General features: G+C 47.8%; 2 protein-coding genes across 4 annotated transcripts in view; both read left to right on the top strand.

The window, feature by feature from the left end:
- Nucleotides 1-219: 219 nt before the first annotated feature.
- LOC115085334 lies at nucleotides 220-8,042 on the top strand. 3 transcript variants are annotated; one of them, XM_029591213.1, is made up of 3 exons: nucleotides 220-495; nucleotides 1,650-2,222; nucleotides 5,884-8,042. In XM_029591213.1, exons 1-3 carry the CDS (start codon nucleotides 474-476, stop codon nucleotides 6,879-6,881), a joined length of 1,593 nt encoding a protein of 530 aa, XP_029447073.1. In that variant the 5' UTR covers nucleotides 220-473; the 3' UTR covers nucleotides 6,882-8,042. The 3 variants fall into 3 exon arrangements, with proteins under 3 accessions (XP_029447073.1, XP_029447072.1, XP_029447074.1); XM_029591212.1 differs by lacking the exon at nucleotides 220-495 and having other exon boundaries at nucleotides 1,041-2,222; XM_029591214.1 differs by lacking the exon at nucleotides 220-495 and having other exon boundaries at nucleotides 1,046-2,222; nucleotides 6,922-8,042.
- Nucleotides 8,043-9,189: 1,147 nt separating this feature from the next.
- Nucleotides 9,190-20,919, top strand: part of DTNA (dystrobrevin alpha) — a 715,983-nt gene continuing 704,253 nt past the window's right edge. The window contains exon 1 of the mRNA XM_029591217.1: nucleotides 9,190-9,352. The gene's annotated coding sequence lies outside the window, so the exon portion shown is untranslated. The remainder of the gene's footprint in view (nucleotides 9,353-20,919) is intronic.

Below are 20,919 nucleotides of genomic sequence, written 5' to 3' on the forward strand. Positions count from 1 at the left end.
AATTCTGTAACAGGAGCTCCAAAGGGACCGCCCGCCCCGCCCCTGTTGCAGAGGAGAACTTGTAATGTGGTCCCGGCACATAAAAAGTTAGAGCCTCACGACAGACACTGAGGGAGTGAGGCACAATGGGGCGTGGAAGGCAAGACGGGCGGGAGCCAGCGTGGGGGGGCGGGGAGAGTAAAGGGGGAGGTAGGGGAGGGAAGAGGAGGGTGGGGGCGGGCCCGGCGGTCTGGTTAAAAGGGAAGCTCCTACAGCCGAGCTTCCCTTTTGCGATCCAGACCTCTACCGGTTACCTGCAGTTTTCTTTGCCTGCTGGCTGGTTACTTCGCTTTCGCTTTCGCTTTTGATTTGCAAGTCCAGGCAGGAGGACACCGCGCGGCTCCCCTCCTTCCTCGAGTCCAGAATCGCGCTGCTCGTCTCATCTCGCAAGATACATTGTAGCGTGGTCGCTGCCGCGCTGCTTCGATCGCTGGATGTTGCTGATCCTTCGGAACCGTATGTAAAAAAAAAAAAAAAAGTTACTGCATTCTGGCTGTTTTATTATGCTAGGAGCTGGCAGGCTTCTTTAGTTCTCGCCAATGCTTGCTCCAAAGTGCCTGTGTGTGCCTCTAACCAGGGGGGGCTGTACATAAGAAGGGAGCCCGCATGTGCTAGTGATGTAATTCACCAGCGTTATATATACATTTTGCTTGCTTTGCGATTACAGATGTTTTGTAGTAACGTGGTCTTCTGGCTAGGTTTTGTGCTCTGCCTGCATATATATGCCTTTGCTGGTGTGTGTATAAGCCTTGAACGCAGGAGACCGCATGTGACGATGTGGCTTTCGACCGTCCTGCAGGTCCTGCAGTCTTGCTGGCTAATTTTCTGTGCTAAGTTTGTGCTCTGCCTGTAAACATTACGTGCTTTGCCCGCATGTCCACTGTTCTTGCTGGCTGGGCTGGGGGTTGGGGGGTTCAGTCCGGGTGGGAAGGGGGAGATTCCCGTGGGTCTTAATTTGCAACAAGTGTGTTCTGCCTATTTGCCTGCTTTATGGGGGCTTATATTAAAAAAAAAAAAAAATGTCTTTATAGAAGTATGGTGAGTGGTTCGGGACATGCGTGCATCTTCCATGCCTGATATAAAGGGGACTGGACAAAAAAGGGAAAACATGTCCTGGATGCACAAAGTAACAAGCACATGGAGGCATGCTTGTATAGCTACAATATGGTTAGAGTGCTGTTAGTGTACAGGGTGGCAGCCATGTTTGCATTAAGGCTGGGGGAGTAAAAGGGAAGGAACTTGGGGAAGGTGCTTGACTGCACATCTCGCATTAAGGCACATGGCAGCCAATTTTTTCATCGGGGCACACAGCAGCAGCCATTTTGCATTGGGGCACACGGCAGCAGCCATTTTGCACTGGAGCACACGGGGCACATGGCGGCAGCCATTTTGCATTGGGGCACATGGCGGCAGCCATTTTGCATTGGGGCACATGGCAGCAGACATTGCATTGGGGGGGGCTACCTTATTCCTATACAAAAAAAAAAAAAATAGAAAGAAAATTAATTACATACGAATATAACAATACTAATAATGAATAATGAAATTATTATTTGCTGCCGTTATATATTATTGCGCATCTGCTGCTAATCCCTTCCCCTTCCTTTCAGCCAACAACATGGCCCCCATTAGAAGGGACCGTGGACACGCAAAAAAGGTCTCATCACAGCAAATTTCACATGGCGCGTCGATGCCAGACGGCGCGCCGATGCCAGACGCGTCAGCCTCCAACGACGCCGTGGCCAGAACGCCAAGGAGGAGCAGAAGCCCACGGAGATCGCCCAATGCTGAACGCCAACCCCCGACTTCTACTCAGCGCAGAGGCAACCGAGCCACATCCGTGACTCCCCCAGACAACGCTGACATAGAACATTTGGTCAACGAGATAAGGGCGCAGGCCATGACCCATGGGACCGAATGGGTACGGCAACACATGGCAACCTTTAACTCCTCGACCACCCATAATGCACCAAAACGGGTCCATGCGGCCTCCAAGAAGAAAGTTCCCTCCAAGAAAGTTCCCTCTCAAAGATCTTCCAAGTCTTCGGCGGGGCAATCTTCTGGGCCTACGGCTCCCTCTACAGCCTCTGCTTCAACAAGATCTCAGAGGGGAGCTTCTACACGCACCGAAAGGAATTCAAGATCCCTCCACACTTCATCACGGGCTACCAACACATCAGGAGGTAAGCCCACCAGTGAATCTGACACTTCTCTTTCAGCGAATGGCAGTGACGATGACAGGGCCCTAGCGACAGCAATTCATAACGTGCTTAAATCCCACGCGAGAAAACACTCATCTGCATGCGGCGCTTCAGCGGCGACCGTTTGGGAAGCAGATCCGACACACGACTTGCCATCCTATAGGGCAGAGCTTTCCAAACTTTTCATGTTGGTGACACACTTTTTAGACAAACATAATTTCACGACACAGTAATTCAGTCTACTAGCAAACCAGAGGTTAAAAGTTAAACGAACGAAACATATTTCGACAATTTATTTATTTATTTATTTATTTATTTATTTAACAGTTTTATAAACCGAAATTCTTGTAAGGGTTTACAAATCAGTTCGGTTTACATTGAACAGAAAACAGTGCTTCGGTAAATGAAAGCAATTACATAGAACATTAACAGAGCTTCAAATGTGAACAATTATAAAGAACTAATAATAAATATCTTATTAACCAACAAACAAGCAGAACAACATTTAACATTTGTACAGGAAACAGTGTCCCAGAGAGAGTAAATATAATACATCCGTGGTCGCACGGATGTATTATATTTATATTGTATTTATGTATGTTTCCTTAAATATATACATAAATAAAATGTTTCACGACACAACCTATCTCATGAAAACCTTTCATTTATATTAAAAATATATAATATTCCAAGGTTCATGTTATTGTTATAATTTATGAGTAACAATAATAAAACAAATTGTCTAGCCCCCCACACTCATCTCTCTCCCCCCCAGCACGTCTGTCCCCCACACACTCATATCTCCCCCCCCCCCAGTACATGTCTGTCCCCCCACACACTCATTTCTCTCCCCCCCAGTACATGTCTCGCCCCCACACTCATGTACCTCTTCTTTTTGATTGTTGCCAGTTAAGTGCTTCACTCCCTTCAGGGTTCAAGCCTGCCATGGTGCATAAAACCTTCTAGGATCACCAAACACTGTTGCTTGCAGTCAGTACTCCTCATGGCCAGGCCTCATCAGCAGCAGCAGCCAATGCAAGGGCAGCTAGGCTCGTTCCACCCACCAAGTCCCCCAAAAAACGCGATTGACAGCAAAAATCACCCAATAATAAGCAACCCATAAACTGAAAAAAAAAAAAAAGTGAATCTCTAGAAAAAAAAGCCCAAACTTGCATCAGAGTTGACCGGGCTTGCGCGACACACCTGCACACTGCAGGCGACACACTAACGTGTCCCGACACACAGTTTGGAAAGCTCTGCTATAGGGATACGCCGGCTGCCCCCCCACTAGGCCTACCTGACGCAAGCGCTGTAGTTTTACCCGAGGCAAGTGTTATCACGCTTGCACCTCATGCAAGCACCCTCACAACCAATTCCAGTGGAAATACTGGAAATACTGTTCCGTTGCCACTCTCTAATTCCGTTCCTGGTTTCATACCCGTTCCTCAAGTCACCACCCTGTCTCCGGCAGAAGAAGTTCTATGTGGCGTCACCTCCCTAGCCCACAGCGTTCCACTTACAGTCAAGAACAAGATATGGAACCATGAGTTTATTGACATATTCACCTTACTAATCACTGACTTAGACGGCGAACCTGAGAAAGGAGGTGTTAACGAGGGAAAAGACAAGCGACCCAAAATTCCCAAAAACATTCATAATTGGATGAAAGCATTCCACATCTTCATGTCCGTAGTAGTCGAACGGGAACCTGACCAAGCCCCTTTTCTCATTCGCTATATCGATACCATAATTAAGGCCCAGAAACGGGGGGGATGGGCCTGGCTTAATTATGATATTAGATTCAGAAAAAGTATGGCTCAAGATCGTGCAATATCCTGGCGGCATAGATTAATTGATTTATGGTTAGACGAAATGACTCTCCATAAGTCATCCTGGCAAGAGAGACCCCTACCGCACTTGTCCGCTACCAGAGACAGAAATTTTCTTACGGGCAATGGGAGGCGTGAATTATGCAGACAATTCAACGCTGGACGTTGTACATGGGCAAACTGCAAATACAGGCACACCTGCTCCATTTGCGGTCTGGGCCCTCACCCCGCAACACAATGCCGGAATCCCAGAGACCGAAAACCTTTTCCACAGGGTCCCATCAGTCGCCCAAACGAATTCCATAGCCCCAACACCAGTCAACGTTAGGGCTATGCTTCCATGGTTACAAAGCTACCCGAACCTCTCTCATGCAGCAGAAATTTACAATGGCTTTACATGCGGCTTCCCCATCCCATGTCAACATTCACCCCACGATTCATTACAGCACCCCCCACGTAATTCACACTCCTTATCCTTACATGAAGAGGAAGCAAAAAAGAAAATTGACTCAGAACGCCTTTTGGGCCGGATAATGGGTCCTTTCACTCGCCCACCATTCCCAAACATGGTTTTTTCCCCTCTCGGCATGGTTCCAAAAAAAGAACCTGGCCGCTATCGCCTCATACATAACCTCTCTTTTCCCCCAGGTAATTCCGTAAACGATCATATTGATCCTCACCTATGCTCAGTGTCCTATACATCATTTGATGCAGCCATCAGTGTCATCAAAAAGGCGGGACACCTGGCACACATGGCCAAGGTGGATATTGAAGCCGCGTTCCGCCTCTTGCCGGTGCACCCAGAGTCCTTCCATTTGCTAGGCTTCCATTTCAGAGGGCAATATTATTATGACCGTTGTATCCCCATGGGCTGCTCGATCTCCTGCTCTTACTTCGAAAGATTTAGTTCCTTTTTGCAGTGGGTCATCGAGAACCAATCGGGATCCAAACTTTTGGTGCACTACTTGGACAATTTCCTCCTAGTGGGGCGGGATAGACATACCTGCAATGACCTTCTATCTGTCACACAAGCAGTAGCCAAAACATTTGGTGTCCCTTTAGCAGAGGACAAGACAGAGGGCCCGGCCAGAGTGATAACATTTTTGGGCATTGAATTGGATGCGCAGGCGCAGCTCTCTCGCCTCCCTTCCGACAAAGTCAGCAAACTACACAAGGCTATTGTTGAGATGCAAAGCTTGAAAAAAGCCACCCTTAGGCAATTTCAATATCTTATTGGTTTACTTTGCTTCGCTTCCAGAGTTATTCCGATGGGCAGGGCTTTCCTGCGTAGGCTTTCCTTGGCCACCGCGGGGGTGCGAAAGAAACACCACCGTATACGTGTCTCCGCAGCCATCAAACAGGATTTAAGCATATGGGAAGTATTCTTGCGTAACTTCAATGGGGTAACCTTTTGGCAGCACCCCCCTAGGCAAAACAGCGAACTAGAATTTTTCACTGATGCCTCAGGCGGTGTTGGCTTTGGTATATATTTCAGAGGAGCCTGGTGCGCTATGCGCTGGCCACGGCATTGGTCGCAGCACAAGATTTCTAAGGATCTTACATTTCTTGAGCTGTTTCCAATTGTTGTCGCCCTTAAGATTTGGGGGGAATCACTTTGTCGGTCGCATATTGTTTTTAGATCAGACAACATGGCGGTGGTACAGGTTATAAATGCTCTCTCTGCCCGCACATTCGAGTCTAACGCACTCTTAAGGCAATTAGTGCTGGCATGCTTGCAATTTAATATTACATGCCGCGCTGTGCATATTCCCGGTGTAAGTAACACAATTGCTGACTCCCTATCTCGCCTGCAGCTGACAACATTCCGATGCCTTGCCCCGACAGCAGACCAGCTTCCAACCCCCATACCCGAGGAGGTATGGCTACTTGGCCCCCCGGATTTTGGGATTTGATATTGCAGTCACTTTCTGAAAACACCCGACGAAGTTATAAGCAGGCATGGCTAGACTTTCACAACTTCAGGACCAACGAAATGCAAGAAACAGCAGAGTGGCCTATCTCGCCATACTCCCTTTCACGCTACATACTTCATTGCAAGAACCTTGGAAAATCAAGGGCCTTAGTAGCAAATTGCCTAGCCGGCATATCATTCTTTTCAAGATTACTAGGGTTCCCTGGCTACACATCAATGTTCCCAATAAGGAGGGCTATGTTAGGTTGGCAGAGGGGGGTGGGTATAACGGCAGATAGTAGGAGGCCCATTACCGTTCAAATTCTTAGAAAAATTGTCCAGGCACTAGACAGTGTTTGCTCGGATGACACGGAATGCACCTTATTTAGGTGTGCATTCTCCCTGGCCTTTTATGCAGCCTTAAGCGTCAGTGAGCTGACTGCACAATCCACAAACAGATCATCCGCCTCTTGTCTACAGTGGCAAGATACAGTTCTTGAGCGTGACAGGCTGATACTTCGTATTCCCAGGTCTAAGACAGACCAACGGGGTATTGGATCCAATATCATACTACACCAATGGGCTGGGGAACTCACTTGCCCTATCGGGTCCACCACCTTATTCTTAAGACAACGCCCGCCGATCGTGGGGCAGTTGCTAATACACAAGAATGGGAGACCGCTTACACGTTACCAGTTTAGTCGGGTCCTCCACATGTCACTGCACGCAGCAGGCATTGCAGTTTCGGGGTTTTCCACGCACTCGTTCCGCATAGGCGCCGCTACAACTGCTGCAAGCCTGGGTTTACAGGACGAGAAGATAATGGCAATAGGTAGATGGCGATCAGGCAGATTTAGCCGTTATGTACGCCCCCAGCAATACTTCGCCAATAACATGTAAGGTGTTTCACCCCTGTTTTTTGTCCTTTATTTACCGACAGAGCTGAGAACGCGGCTGCGCATCACATGGATCATTGGCCATTCTTATGTGCGTTGGGCACACAAAAGGGCCTTATAGCGGCCTTTGGGGGAACATCTTGGTATGGCAGCCCATCATCTATCGTTGCTTTGGAATGGTATCCCAGGAATGAGATGGGACCAATTAATTCCGACTGTTCTTCAATTGTTAAAATTCAACCCCCCCCAGATGCGATTATATTGCATCTTGGGGGTAATGACCTGCCGCTGATCAGAAGTGTGGCTTTGACGCAAAAAAATACAACAGGATCTAGTCACCTTGTACAGCATGCTGCCACAGTCGGTAATTGTTTGGTCCTATATCATTCCCCGTAGGTTTTGGAGAGGTGAGCTATCACACTGCGCTATGGAAAAGGTTTGTAAAAAAATAAATAAGTGGATCTCAAAATTTATGCCCACAATCAACGGTTTTATCTTTAAAACACGACCTGATAGACGAAAGCCCGGGTTTCTTTAGACCTGACGGTGTTCATCTCTCCGATATAGGGTGGGATATATTTAATAGTGATTTGCAGGATTGTCTTGAAGCTCTCTTGCCCCTAATGGCCGCAGCCGAGCAATGAGTGGGAGGTTTCCTGGTGAGTTCCTGGTGAGTGGGGGGTTTCCCGGTAAGCGGTATCGCTACCGGGGAACCTTGGCGTGGTGACCAGCCGAAGCAACACCCCCGCCTTTAGTTTAAGTAGGCCGTGGCCTGAGGGGCGGCGGCCCTTCGGGGCCACTAGAACAGGCAGCTCAGAAAGGGGCCAGCGGCCAGCGCAGACCCTCGACGCTTAACGGCCTAGAGGGGCGAGCAAAGAGGCGAATGGACCAATCGACCCTGACTTCCACGGTCGGGTCACCGGTAATTTCGACAGCCCTGGCTTCTACGGCCAAGGAGGGCGCATGCGCAGCAGAAAACTCTGACAGTAGCACAGGTTGGTGGGGGAGCGCTGGTCAATAAGAGTTCAGTTTTTTAACAAGTTACAGTGTTGTTTATGATGGCCAATTATGTTTATTGCTCAATTTAGTAATGTATAATATTACCATTGCTTATTGGGCTGCGGCCATTATTTTGTCCAAACCAATAAAATTCTCGTTATTCAAATGTAATGGTGTGCGTTGTTTCTAAGAGTTACTTGCAGGTATGATAAGGATTACAGACGCAGGCTTTCCACTGCCCACATTGAGAGCCTCACCACAGACACTGAGGGAGTGAGGCACAATGGGGCGTGGAAGGCAAGACGGGCGGGAGCCAGCGTGGGGGGGCGGGGAGAGTAAAGGGGGAGGTAGGGGAGGGAAGAGGAGGGTGGGGGCGGGCCCGGCGGTCTGGTTAAAAGGGAAGCTCCTACAGCCGAGCTTCCCTTTTGCGATCCAGACCTCTACCGGTTACCTGCAGTTTCCCACCCTCCCATCAATTTAGTCCTATTTGTTAATATAGTTAAGGGGTAGGAACCTGTCGCAGCCCTTGGCGTTGCGCATGGCGTGGTGACCAGCCGAAGCAACACCCCCGCCTTTAGTTTAAGTAGGCCGTGGCCTGAGGGGCGGCGGCCCTTCGGGGCCACTAGAACAGGCAGCTCAGAAAGGGGCCAGCGGCCAGCGCAGACCCTCGACGCTTCAACGGCCTAGAGGGGCAAGCAAAGAGGCGAATGGACCAATCGACCCTGACTTCCACGGTCGGGTCACCGGTAATTTCGACAGCCCCGGCTTCTACGGCCAAGGAGGGCGCATGCGCAGCAGAAAACTCTGACAGTAGCACAGGTTGGCGGGGGAGCGCTGGTCACTAAGAGTTCAGTTTTTTAACAAGTTACAGTGTTGTTTATGATGGCCAATTATGTTTATTGCTCAATTTAGTAATGTATAATATTACCATTGCTTATTGGGCTGCGGCCATTATTTTGTCCAAACCAATAAAATTCTCGTTATTCAAATGTAATGGTGTGCGTTGTTTCTAAGAGCTACTTGCAGGTATGATAAGGATTACAGACGCAGGCTTTCCACTGCCCACATTGTGCTCATCCCTATTTCAGAATACAGTGGAGGGAAAGGTCAGGACGCTCGGGTGGAATAACGCGACAGCAACAAGAGCAGGCACTCGGCGGGTAAGCGGTGCCGCCGCCTCCTCCGCCCGGGAAGAGCACGTGCAGCGGGCCAGGCAGAGCTTGCGTAGGGAGCTTTAGTGAATAGGGAAAGAGCGTGGGCTCCCGTTAGCATGACGTACGCGGAGCTGAGCTGGGAGACGCAGGGAGCGCAGCGGGGAGGGCGCTGCGAAGTTGAAGCGAGTGGCGGTGGTGGTGGCGGCTGCTGCGAGGAGCGCGCGAAGAGCGGCGCGAGAGGCATCGCAGCGCCCCCGTTGCCCCCCCCTCCCTCGAAGCATGAGCCGGGAGCTGGCCCCGGGCCCCCGTGTGCTGCTGAGCGGTAAGCTGCCCGTCGCCCTGCAGTGTTTCTTAGGTGCATGACCTTACATTGCATATGAAAGAGAGAGAGAGAGAGAGAGAGCGCGCATTACCTCACAGGTAAATATCAGCTGATCCCCTGCCAGCCAATATCTGCCGCCTGGCGCCCGGGCAGCAGCTGGTGCTGCGCTGCGGAGGGGAGGCGAGCATGATCGGGGTGGGGGGTGGCACCGATGCCCATGCCGGGGGGCAGCCAGCCATCGGCCCCCGGCCGGCTCCTCCGCCCGCGCTGCACCGCGATAAAATGGTGCAGTCTGCGCTCCCGGCCGGGGGCTCCCCCGCTTGCTGCATGTGCGCACCGGAGCTCGCCGCTGTCACTCGCAAGTCTCTGCTGCTGCTGCCTCCACTTTCTTCCTTTGCAGCGAGAGCCCGTTGTGCATGAGGCGCTTGCTGTGAGCGTGTCCTCGGAGGGTGGACGCTGCAGGACTGATGCTACTTGCACCTGCCAATATACTGGATTGAGGTTGATCGCCGAGTACCTTAGAGGCCTTGTGATAGGACCGGTTTGGGGGGGGGGGGGGGAATTTGGTTGTACCCGTACTTTCACTATGGGCTGTCAAGCTTTACTTAATCCAACTCGCACTTAAAAAAAAAAAAGTTTAAACTTTAACACCGGAGTTTCAAAGTGTGTATCATCCCTTCTTAATTTACTCCCCCTTGGTCCGCAAGAAAGCGAGATCCCCACTGTCCAGGTGAAAGTGAGCCTGCTTTTCACCTTGTCAGGGTGTTTGATGACTATTTATGGACACTTATTAAAGACTCTTGGGGGGGTGAGGTGCAGGTTAAGCGTGGGGATCGCTGCACCTATTTGTACTGAGGAGAGAAGTGCCTGCTGCAGTGTGCTTCAGTCTGCCGGGTGCCATCCCTGACATCATTAATGGTCCTGAGTAGCAAAGCAGAGAGAAGCCATGCTTGTGTGATAGACGCTCGCAGCGCCTATGTATCTAGGAAAGGAGATATTTACTAGTGCAGTGATGCCCTTGAAATATTTGTTCCTTAAAAAAAAAAAAAAAAAAAAAAAAAATCAGTGTGATCTTTTTACTAAACGCCTCAAGGTGATTACAGTATATTAAAATACAACACAAGCATCAGTAGTTGGCAATAAAAATAATACCTTTGGGAGCATTCACCTGCTTCATCAAGTTTAGCAGTCTGCGCTGTAGAAGCAATGGAGTAAATTAGCAAGAGGGGGGGAAAATAGCCTCCAAGAAAATCTGTGCTTCGTGCAGGGCTTGAGACAGACTGGCTGACAGTAGTGGCTGGGAAATGGGTTTTGGGGGCTTTTGTTGACCTAAAGGCAATCACTGGCAGATTCTTGCAAGCTGACCATGCTGGCAAGTGTGAGGTTTGCCACACAGAGGGAACCACCACAATGTAGGGCTTCAAATATACCCCTAGATTCATCATTCTGCTATATTTATATTTATAATCTCCAACACCCACACTTCAAGGGAAACCCTTGCTTGGTGGTTTTGTGCGGTGGCTTACGTTTCAGGACAACCACTTTGTAATTGTCCCTCTTTATAGCCCGGTATTTTACTCTTTATTATTTGCTATTAGTGTCCATTTTTTGGTTTTTTTTATTCATTTTTATGGGATCCCCATAAGAAGCAGTAAGGGCGGCAGCCTAGATAAGTTCATGATAAAAGAAAAAAACTGTTGGATGGGTCGGATAGACGGCCGGAGAGAAGTGAAATAATAAGACACCACTGTGTCTTCGCTGCCGGCTTTCGCACTGAATAGCGCCACCATGAAAGGTGGTGCTATTTGGTGCGCTACTGCCGACAATAACGTTGGTGATGTTACTGCCGGCAGCGGAGAAACCGCCGACTCCTCCCCGCCCCGACTCCTCCCCTCCCCCTAATGTGCATTATATCGCATGCGAAAAAGGCCTTTTTTGCATGTGATAAAGCTTTAGTGAATGACCCCCTTAGGGCCTCATCTACTTAAGCATTTTCCCCATAGACACAGAATTTATTTGTATTTATTTAAAATCTTTTCTGTACCGTCGTTTAGTGAAGCACCATCACAACGGTTTACAATGAGGCACGTAAATATATATTTGGTGAAATTCTTACTAACAATGTGCCAGAGCATTTATCGGTAACAAGTATTCATAATATAAGGTATATGCTGTGTGATCTGGATGATAGAAAAAAGCCATACAATCATTGCACTTTGTACTACAGTTCTCTTAAATGATTCTATTATAATGTTAAGTAAAAATGATAATGTATAGGTATAGGTGGGGTATTTGGTGACTTTAGCTTGGTCATTTAAACTTCAGCATCTCCATTCTCATTATAAAATGCTTTCTTGAAAAGCTATGTTTTCAAACTTTTTTTTTTAAAGAGTTTTAGATCTCTCTGTAATCTTGTTTCCAGTGGCAATGAATTCCAGAGTGCTGGTCCGGCTAATGATAGGGCTCGTTCTCTGACTTGGGTCAGTTTTGCTGTCTTGATTGAAGGGATGGTTAGTAGAGCTTTATTAGCCGATCTGAGATTTCTTTGTGGGATGTGTAGGCGTAGTGCTGTGTTTAACCAGTCTGCTTTTTCATCGTTTATCAGTTTGTGAATTGTGCAGAGTATTTTATAGAATGGGAGAGGAGCCTTAATAATTCAGGCCCTTAGAGTGTAAGCCCTCTGAGGATAAGGAAATACCTACAATACCTGAATGTAATTTGCCCCCGAGCTACCAATGTGAACATTTATCTTCTTTTTAAACAGGGATGATGTTTTTTTAAAGAATTTTTATTAACATTTGTGCGGTTTGTATTTTAGGTCTAACATTGTTTTATGATATGTAGTTAGTGTATTGGAATTGTGTTTACTTTGTGAGCGGTGATGAACAAAATTGTTTTGGAATAGGTGGCATATAAGTGTAATAAAATAAATGTTAAATCTGCAATTAAAATGTTCAGTGCTAGAATAGGGAAACGATGCCTGGATGGATTATCCTGTACAAAGGATGCAGAGAAAACAAGAAACAACTTTCACTTAAGACACTGCCAATCACAACTGGTCAAATTAAGGCCCTAAATTATGCATTTTCTTTTTTTTTATGCTGAAATGAACATGCTGGTGCCCGTTAAATTAGAGAGTCCTTGCAGTTTAATGGAGGATGGGCATGCTGATGTGCTAGTCTGGCAAGAAAATGGCAAATTTGGAATTTTTTTTTTGAAATTCAAGTTTTAATGGAGACCAACCATTTCCAAATAAATAAACATGTCTCAATACCAAACAGTTATTACGAACTCGTTTATGATAATAAACTGATATGACTAAACAGTCCCTTCCCCACCCACCCAACCCCCCCTCCCATAGGATTGCATAATAACCCTTATTATATCTCATCAACCGGCATCTATTTAAAAAGGGCTCCAGGGGCGATCCAGGAAACTACAGACCGGTTAGCCTGACTTCAGTGACAGGAAAAATAGTGGAAAGTGTTCTAAGCATCAAAATCACAGAACATATAGAAAGACATGGTTTAATGGAACAAAGTCAGCATGGCTTTACTCAGGGCAAGTCTTGGCTCACAAATCTACTGCACTTTTTTGAAGGAGTTAATAAACATGTGGATAAAGGTGAACCAGTAGATGTAGTGTACTTGGATTTTCAGAAGGCGTTTGACAAAGTTCCTCATGAGAGGTTTCTAGGAAAAGTAAAAAGTCATGGGATAGGTGGCGATATCCTTTCGTGGATTAAAAACTGGCTAAAAGACAGGAAACAGAGAGTAGGATTAAATGGACAATTTTCTCAGTGGAAGGGAGTGGGCAGTGGAGTGCCTCAGGGATCTGTATTGGGACCCTTACTTTTCAATATATTTATAAATGATCTGGAAAGAAATACGACGAAGGAGATAATCAAATTTGCAGATGATACAAAATTGTTCGGAGTATTTAAATCACAAGCAGATACCTTGTGAGACTGGAAAATTGGGCATCGAAATGGCAGATGAAATTTAATGTGGATAAGTGCAAGGTGATGCATGTAGGGAAAAATAACCCATGCTATAGTTACACAATGTTAGGTTCCATATTAGGTGCTACCACCCAAGAAAGAGATCTAGGTGTCATAGTGGATAACACATTGAAATCGTCTGTTCAGTTTGCTGCAGCAGTCAAAAAAGCACACAGAATGTTGTGAATTATTAGAAAGTGAATGGTGAATAAAACGGAAAATGTCATAATGCCTCTGTATCACTCCATGGTGAGACAGCACCATGAATACTGTGTACAATTCTGGTTACCGCATCTCAAAAAAGATATAGTTGCGATGGAGAAGGTACAGAGAAGGGTGACCAAAATGATAAGGGGAATGGAACAACTCCCCTATGAGGAAAGACTAAAGCGGTTAGGACTTTTCAGCTTGGAGAAGTGACGGCTGAGGGGGGATATGATAGAGGTGTTTAAAATCATGAGAGGTCTAGAACGGGTAGATGTGAATCGGTTATTTAATCTTTCAGAAAATAGAAAGACTAGGGGGCACTCCATGAAGTTAACATGTGGCACATTTAAAACTAATCAGAGAAAGTTCTTCTTCACTCAACGCACAATTAAGCTCTGGAATTTGTTGCCAGAGGATGTGATTAGTGCAGTTAGTATAGCTGTGTTTAAAAAAAGGATTGGATAAGTTCTTGGAGGAGAAGTCCATTACCAGCTATTAATTAAGTTGACTTAGAAAATAGCCACTGCTAATACTATTACTGGCAACAGTAACATGGAATAGACTTAGTTTTTGGGTACTTGCCAGGTTCTTATGGCCTGGATTGGCCACTGTTGGAAACAGGATGCTGGGCTTGATGGACCCTTGGTCTGACTCAGTATGGCATGTTCTTATGTTCTTACTTCTTCAGTCTGGGGGAGTGGCATAAACTCCTTAAGAAAGCAGTTGTTTATGTCTCCACTCCAGATAGGGATTCTAGATCTTATGTTATAAAAATTCAGTAAATTTCTGACATTTCTGTGACCAATTTATTTGGTTCTTAATTAGAGGAAAGGGGATCTTAATAATTGCTGCTGGAGAGGAAGGAGGGGAAAGGATTGAAGATAGGGAGAGAGGGGATCTCAGAAGAGGAAAATGAAGAAGGGAACGTAAGCATGAGGGTTAGAGATAAGGGATAGAGGGGAAGGAAAGAGGAGGAAAGAGAAAGGGATAGGAGGGGGAGAAGGGGAGATAAGGGATGATCTCTTTACACCAATCTCCCCCACCCCTCCATCAATCCTCCCTCTCACACTCCTTTCAGTTTCCTCAAACCCCACATCTTTTCCGATCCTCTCACTCTCTGTCTCTCCACACACAACCTCCAATCTCCTCATTCTCACCGCATACTCTCCGATCATCTCACTTGCACCCCACATCTCTTCTGATCCTCTCACTCACTGTCTCTCCACACACATACCTCCAGTCTCCTCATTCTCACACCCACTCTCTGATCATCCTACTCACATCGCACAGCTCCTTGATCCCTTCACTCTCTTGTCCACCTCAGAATTCTTTCACTTGCACTCTATAGTGTCTCTGATCCCCTCATTCACTCCCCACCTCTCTCCCATACTCATTTTACCCCCCTGCACCTCTCACTTCATCTAGGGGAAGGGATCTAGAAGGGAGATAAGAAAAGTGGTAGAGGGATAGGGGATGGGGTAGGAAGTAAAAGGAGGGATACTGGATCGGGAAAGGGAGGAAGGATGAATCCATTCTCACACCTTTCCTCAGGAAGATCCCTTTTTTCACTCTTAAATATACCCCACATCCCTCCACTCACTCTCACACATACATTCTACATCACTTGTAACCCCCTTACTTACACACACAACCTAACCCTCTCTGATCCCCCTCCCCTATTCCACACTCACACACACTCACACACACTCACACACACTCACACACACACACACACACACATACACTCACACACACACTCACACACACACACACACACACACACACACACACACCCTCCCTCGCACAATCCCTCACTCACTATCATATATACTCTCCACACGCCTTACTGTCCCCTCCCTTTCACAACCCTTCACTCCTTCTCACACATACACCCACATCACCTCTAATCCCCTTAATCCATACACGCCCCAACGTCCCCTCCCACCCACAACCCCTTTCTAACTTTCATCCCCTTTTCTCCTCTGATCGCCTCCCTTTCTCCCCCTTTACCCACCTCCTTCGATCCCAGCTTTCTTACAGCAGTGTACAGCAGCAGCAACACAGCACCTCGGGGCTGCTTCCCTTTTCCTGTGCAGTGCCTGGCCTGAGTGCTGAGCTTTGAACCACGGAGGTTGCCATATTGCGGCATGGCTGAAAGCGGGACCCTCCGGCCCTAGGCTGCACGGAAGAAGAAGCAGCCTGAGGTGCCACGGTGCTGCTGCTTATCACCGCTTTAAGGAAGCTGGGACTGGTGCAGGTGGGGTGGGTTAGGAAAGATGTAGCGGCCACTGCCTATTACTTGTTGCTTACAGCGTCCTAGCCCTGGATTTTCTCATGACAAATTTGCAGGGAATGAATTCCACAGGAAGGGCTGGATTTTGTGGCCCTTCCTGTGGCCATGGAATTCCAGGAAGCCAGTGGCCCTGCTTATGTGGAATTAAGGAATTGACTCCAAGAAATGAGAATAAAACCCGCAATCCCGTACACACTCTTATGTTGTCTCTTTCTGATGCATTTTTCTTTTGGGAGAATAAAATAATACAGTTGGTGTTCACCACACACTGCACAAAATTATAATGTCTGGAGAGTTTACAGTCTAAGTTAAAATCTAAGCCCGGGAAGGGGTAAGTGACTTGTTGAGGGTCACACAGCAAGCGGTGGGTAGGGGAACTGAACTGAGGTCTCCTGTATCACAGCTCTAATCTGCGCTGCTAACTAGGGATGTGAATCGTTTTAGGACGATTAAAATTATCGTCCGATAATTTTAATATCGTCTTAAACCGTTATGGAACACAATACAATACAGATTCTAACGATTTATCGTTATAAATCGTTAGAATCGTGAGCCGGCACACTAAAACCCCCTAAAACCCACCCCCGACCCTTTAAATTAAATCCCCCACCCTCCCGAACCCCCCCCCAAATAACTTAAATAACCTGCGGGTCCAGCGGCGGTCTGGAACGGCAGCGGTCCGGAACGGGCTCCTGCTCTGAATCTTGTCGTCTTCAGCCGGCGCGAAAAATGGCGGCGGCCATAGACGAAAAAGATTGGACGGCAGGAGGTCCTTCCGGACCCCCGCTGGACTTTTGGCAAGTCTCGTGGGGGTCAGGAGGCCCCCCACAAGCTGGCCAAAAGTTCCTGGAGGTCCAGCGGGGGTCAGGGAGCGATTTCCCGCCGCGAATCGTTTTCGTACGGAAAATGGCGCCGGCAGGAGATCGACTGCAGGAGGTCGTTCAGCGAGGCGAACGACCTCCTGCAGTCGATCTCCTGCCGGCGCCATTTTCCGTACGAAAACGATTCGCGGCGGGAAATCGCTCCCTGACCCCCGCTGGACCTCCAGGAACTTTTGGCCAGCTTGTGGGGGGCCTCCTGACCCCCACGAGACTTGCCAAAAGTCCAGCGGGGGTCCGGAAGGACCTCCTGCCGTCCAATCTTTTTCGTCTATGGCCGCCGCCATTTTTCGGCGCCATTTTGGAAAATGGCGCCGGCTGAAGACGACAAGATTCAGAGCAGGAGCCCGTTCCGGACCGCTGCCGTTCCGGACCGCCGCTGGACCCGCAGGTTATTTAAGTTATTTGGGGGGGGGGTTCGGGAGGGTGGGGGATTTAATTTAAAGGGTCGGGGGTGGGTTTTAGGGGGTTTTAATGTGCCGGTTTTTCGATTTTTCGATTTTTAACGATTTTTAACGATTTTTCACGATATTTTACCCCCCCAAACGGCAACAATACGATTCCCTCCCCCTCCCAGCCGAAATCGATCGTTAAGACGATCGAGGACACGATTCACATCCCTACTGCTAACTCCATTAAAATAATGCAGTTATTTCTTCAGCTGCCCTGAGGTTGCTGGTTGCAGCTGTTCACTGTGAGCACCTTGCTTAACTGGAAATTCAGATATGTTGCTGTGCCGGGGGGGCATTTCATATTTGATATCCAGAGCTTGTTTGGCATATGCATAAGAAGGTTTTGGAAAAAAAAAATGATGCGCTGTCCTTTTAAAATTTTATTTTTGTAGGATGAAGTTTACATAGAAAAGAAAGGCAATGCATGCAAGAATAAAAGGAAACAAATCAAAACCAAAAAACGGAAGGTAATAAATAGTATTCACAGCCCCTGTTAAGCTCACACATAGAACGAGAGAGTGAGAGGGAGGAAGGAAGATTTCACACAAACGTTTCAAGAAAAATCAAAGCATTATAAGGATACAGTCAGTAATCAGTCGATGTAATCCCATCCTAAATAAGACGTACATTACAGAGCTGTCCTTAAGGAATGCTGAAAGTTGCTCTGGATCCCAGAAAAGAATAAAGTTTTCCACGTACAGACTCTGGGTCAGATGTTCCATGCACTTCCCCCGTTAGTTCAGTAAAAAGTTATCACCTACAGCTTGTGTGCTGACCCCCATATTTCCTTAGACACACGGAGGCCGATATGCAAAGCGCGTTTAGTGCTAGAGAGCTGGATGAATGGGACTTACCCTGCACTCTAGCAGCCGCTGAATATCGGGCTGTCTGGTAAGCCAGGCAGTAAGTGGGCGGGCAGTGGGCGGGATCAGGGCGGCGCTGCTTATCCCGTTAAGCTAACCAGATAAGTAGCAATATTTGCTCTTAGTCGGTTAAGTTAGACCTTCCATACAGCAGGTCATTTATCCAGCTAAGTAGCGAATTGTGCTCGGATATTCAGCGGCGTAGTCGTGCCATTGAATATCCCATGTAACTTAGCCGGATATGTTATGGACGGGTGAGTTACATATCCGGCTAACTCTGAATATCTACCCCTCAGAGGATGATTCATTACGGCGCAGTAAGGTGTGTTCAGCTTTTCACATGGAAACACAACTTTATTAATGAATAGCCCCCCCCCCCACTGAATAAAAAGGAGCTGTGCAGTAAATAACGCGGATGCTTTCCGCCTTAAAAGCTTACTGCAGCTTAGTGACTCGGCCTCTAAATGGGGAAACAACCCCCTCAGTGACTCTGGCCCTTCCTCCTTTCTTTCGCTGGGCATCTCAGAGTGAAACACCACCCAGAACAAGCCACAGTTTGTTTTAGGATCAGAAACCTTTTCCTTCTTTCCTATGTTTCCTGAGTAAAATCTGGGTACAACCTAATTTTTGCTTTCTCCTGCCCCTTCCCAAAAGATAGCCATCTAAATCTTTGAGGAGATGATTTGTCATTAACCGGATTCCAGAATGAAAGAAATAAATAAAAGTGAATTTAAAGATTCACCAGAAGTCTCCAGAGCTGCACAGCCTTCCAAAACTCGAGATATCACTGGAATAAAATAGGCTCTAGAGGGCAGAGGGGAGAGCTTCAACGGAAACTTTCACGCATTCTGTTATGCACATCTTAAATAAGGCAAGTCCCGAAAGAGATTCCATTTTAGGAAAAATCACAGCCCTGAGATTTTGCTCCTCACGGGATTTTCCATAGCCACCATTTTCCTGTTCAAAATTTAAGTTATCTATAATCAGTGCCAGATTCACAGAAGAGATCCCTTTCATTTGTCACACATATTCCCCTTTTCTATCCGAGATTTTTATCATCAGACCCTGCATTTCTAATTTAAATGCCATTGCGTTGGTTCCCTCTATGTTCACCTGCTTCGATGCAGAAATAGAAACAGCAAATGTTTTCTTAATATCCATAACAGGGTGCCAGAACATATCCAAGGTAACTTTGCTTGGAGCCTCTGAGTCCCAGAGAAAATCACAAATATCCAAATCTACAGTAAATTTGTCAGCAAAAATATCAGTTAAAGTTACTTGGGAAACTTTGCTTTTGGGTCCTCCAGCTGTACTCACCCCCGACATCCGGGTCCCGGCCCTGGCCCATCCTCTTTGGCAGCAGTAGGCAGCCGCCTACGCGCTCGCGCTCCTGCTGCACTCCCAGGTTCCTCGAGCAGTTCCATGGCCTCCTCCAGTCCCAGTTGGATCTCCCCTTGTGCATCGAGGGGAGACGCCGCCATTACCTAATTCCAGTCCATCTGCCTTAAGTTTGTTCACTCGAACCTTCCCTGACTTTAAAGGAGCCGCAGCAGGAAACCTTCCTGCAGCCCCGGATGATGTCATCACCGGGCCTTGCTACTTAAGGTAGGCTCCGCCATTCGATCTTTGCCTTGGCAACAGGTCTCCACGCTTCCAGTCATGTGCTTAGTGACTGCTCGTTGTGTTACTGTTCCTGTTCTGTTCCTGACCTAGTTCCAGTCTTGTGTTCCTGTTTCAGTCCTTGTGCTTCAGTTCCAGCTTCTTGTTTCCTGACTACCCTTTGGACGGGTTCTTTGGCTTCGACCCTCGCTTGTTCCTGACCACGCTTTGGACGGATTCCCTGGCTTTGACCCTTGCTTGAACCTGACCTTGTCTCCAGTCGCCTGCCTTGACATCAGCTTGAACCTGACCTTGTCTCCAGCCACCTGCCCTGACTTCAGCTTGAACCTGACCTTGTCTCCAGCCACCTGCCCTGACTTCAGCTTGAACCTGACCTTGTCTCCAGCCACCTGCTCTGACTTCAGCTTGAACCTGACTCTGCCTCCAGCTGATTACTTGGACTTGGCCTTTCATAGGATCTTGCCTACTTGCAAGCCCGGACTTAACCTGTTCCTGACTCTTAGCCTGCTTTAGCCTGTCCGGGCTTCTGGATCCAGGCCCTGTCTTAAGCTCAACTTCATTGGACCCTGGTCTCCGCTGCTTCCTGGATCCTAGCCTCGAACACCCTCCAAAGGATCAACCATGCGGAGGCCCGCCTAAGACCAGCCGGCCCCGGTACCCAAGGGCTCAACCCGCGAGGAACAAGGGCTGGTATTGGTGAAGCTCCAGTCGGCCTCCGCTTCCCGTTCTGCTCCGCCTCCCGACGGTGGGGATCTGTGGGGGCATCCCCACGGGTAGCGCCAACTCCACCTCAGGCTAAGGGTCCACCTCCACAACAGGAAGTAGGCATTGGGCCACACAGGCCAAAGAGCAGCCTGCTTCTGCTTGCTTTAGGACGATGCACTGGTATAGTTTCCAAGGCATGACCACCATGGCACTCTGCCTCTGGGAGCAAAAATCTTAAATCCAGCCATGGCGGTTGTCCATGGTTGTATTCAAGTCTTGTTGGGAACATAATTCCAACCATGGTCACAACTCTTCGTGGGCCAAGCTGTCTGATGTCCGCGGATCTGAAAGAGAGAGCTGGAAGGAGGAAATGACGTTATCAGGGTGAACAGTTGCATGAATGCAAGCTCCCTCGCCAGGATCTAAGATCTAATTTATCACAGTTATCCAGGCTACCATCTCATCCAAATTTGACTACTGTAACGCTCTCCTCCTAGGGCTCCCATACACTACCATAAAACCTCTACAGATGTTACAAAATGCCACAGT

This window comes from Rhinatrema bivittatum, chromosome 2 (assembly GCF_901001135.1).
Source record: "Rhinatrema bivittatum chromosome 2, aRhiBiv1.1, whole genome shotgun sequence".
Taxonomy (NCBI): Eukaryota; Metazoa; Chordata; class Amphibia; order Gymnophiona; family Rhinatrematidae; genus Rhinatrema; species Rhinatrema bivittatum.

What these genes read in the sequence shown, in the direction of transcription:
- LOC115085334 (XM_029591212.1), top strand. Translation starts at nt 1,580, where the DNA reads ATGAAATTATTATTTGCTGCCGTTATATATTATTGCGCATCTGCTGCT. An exon ending in GGCTACCAACACATCAGGAG is followed by an intron (nt 2,223 to 5,883) that starts GTAAGCCCACCA and finishes TCTCGCCTGCAG; the next exon opens with CTGACAACATTCCGATGCCT.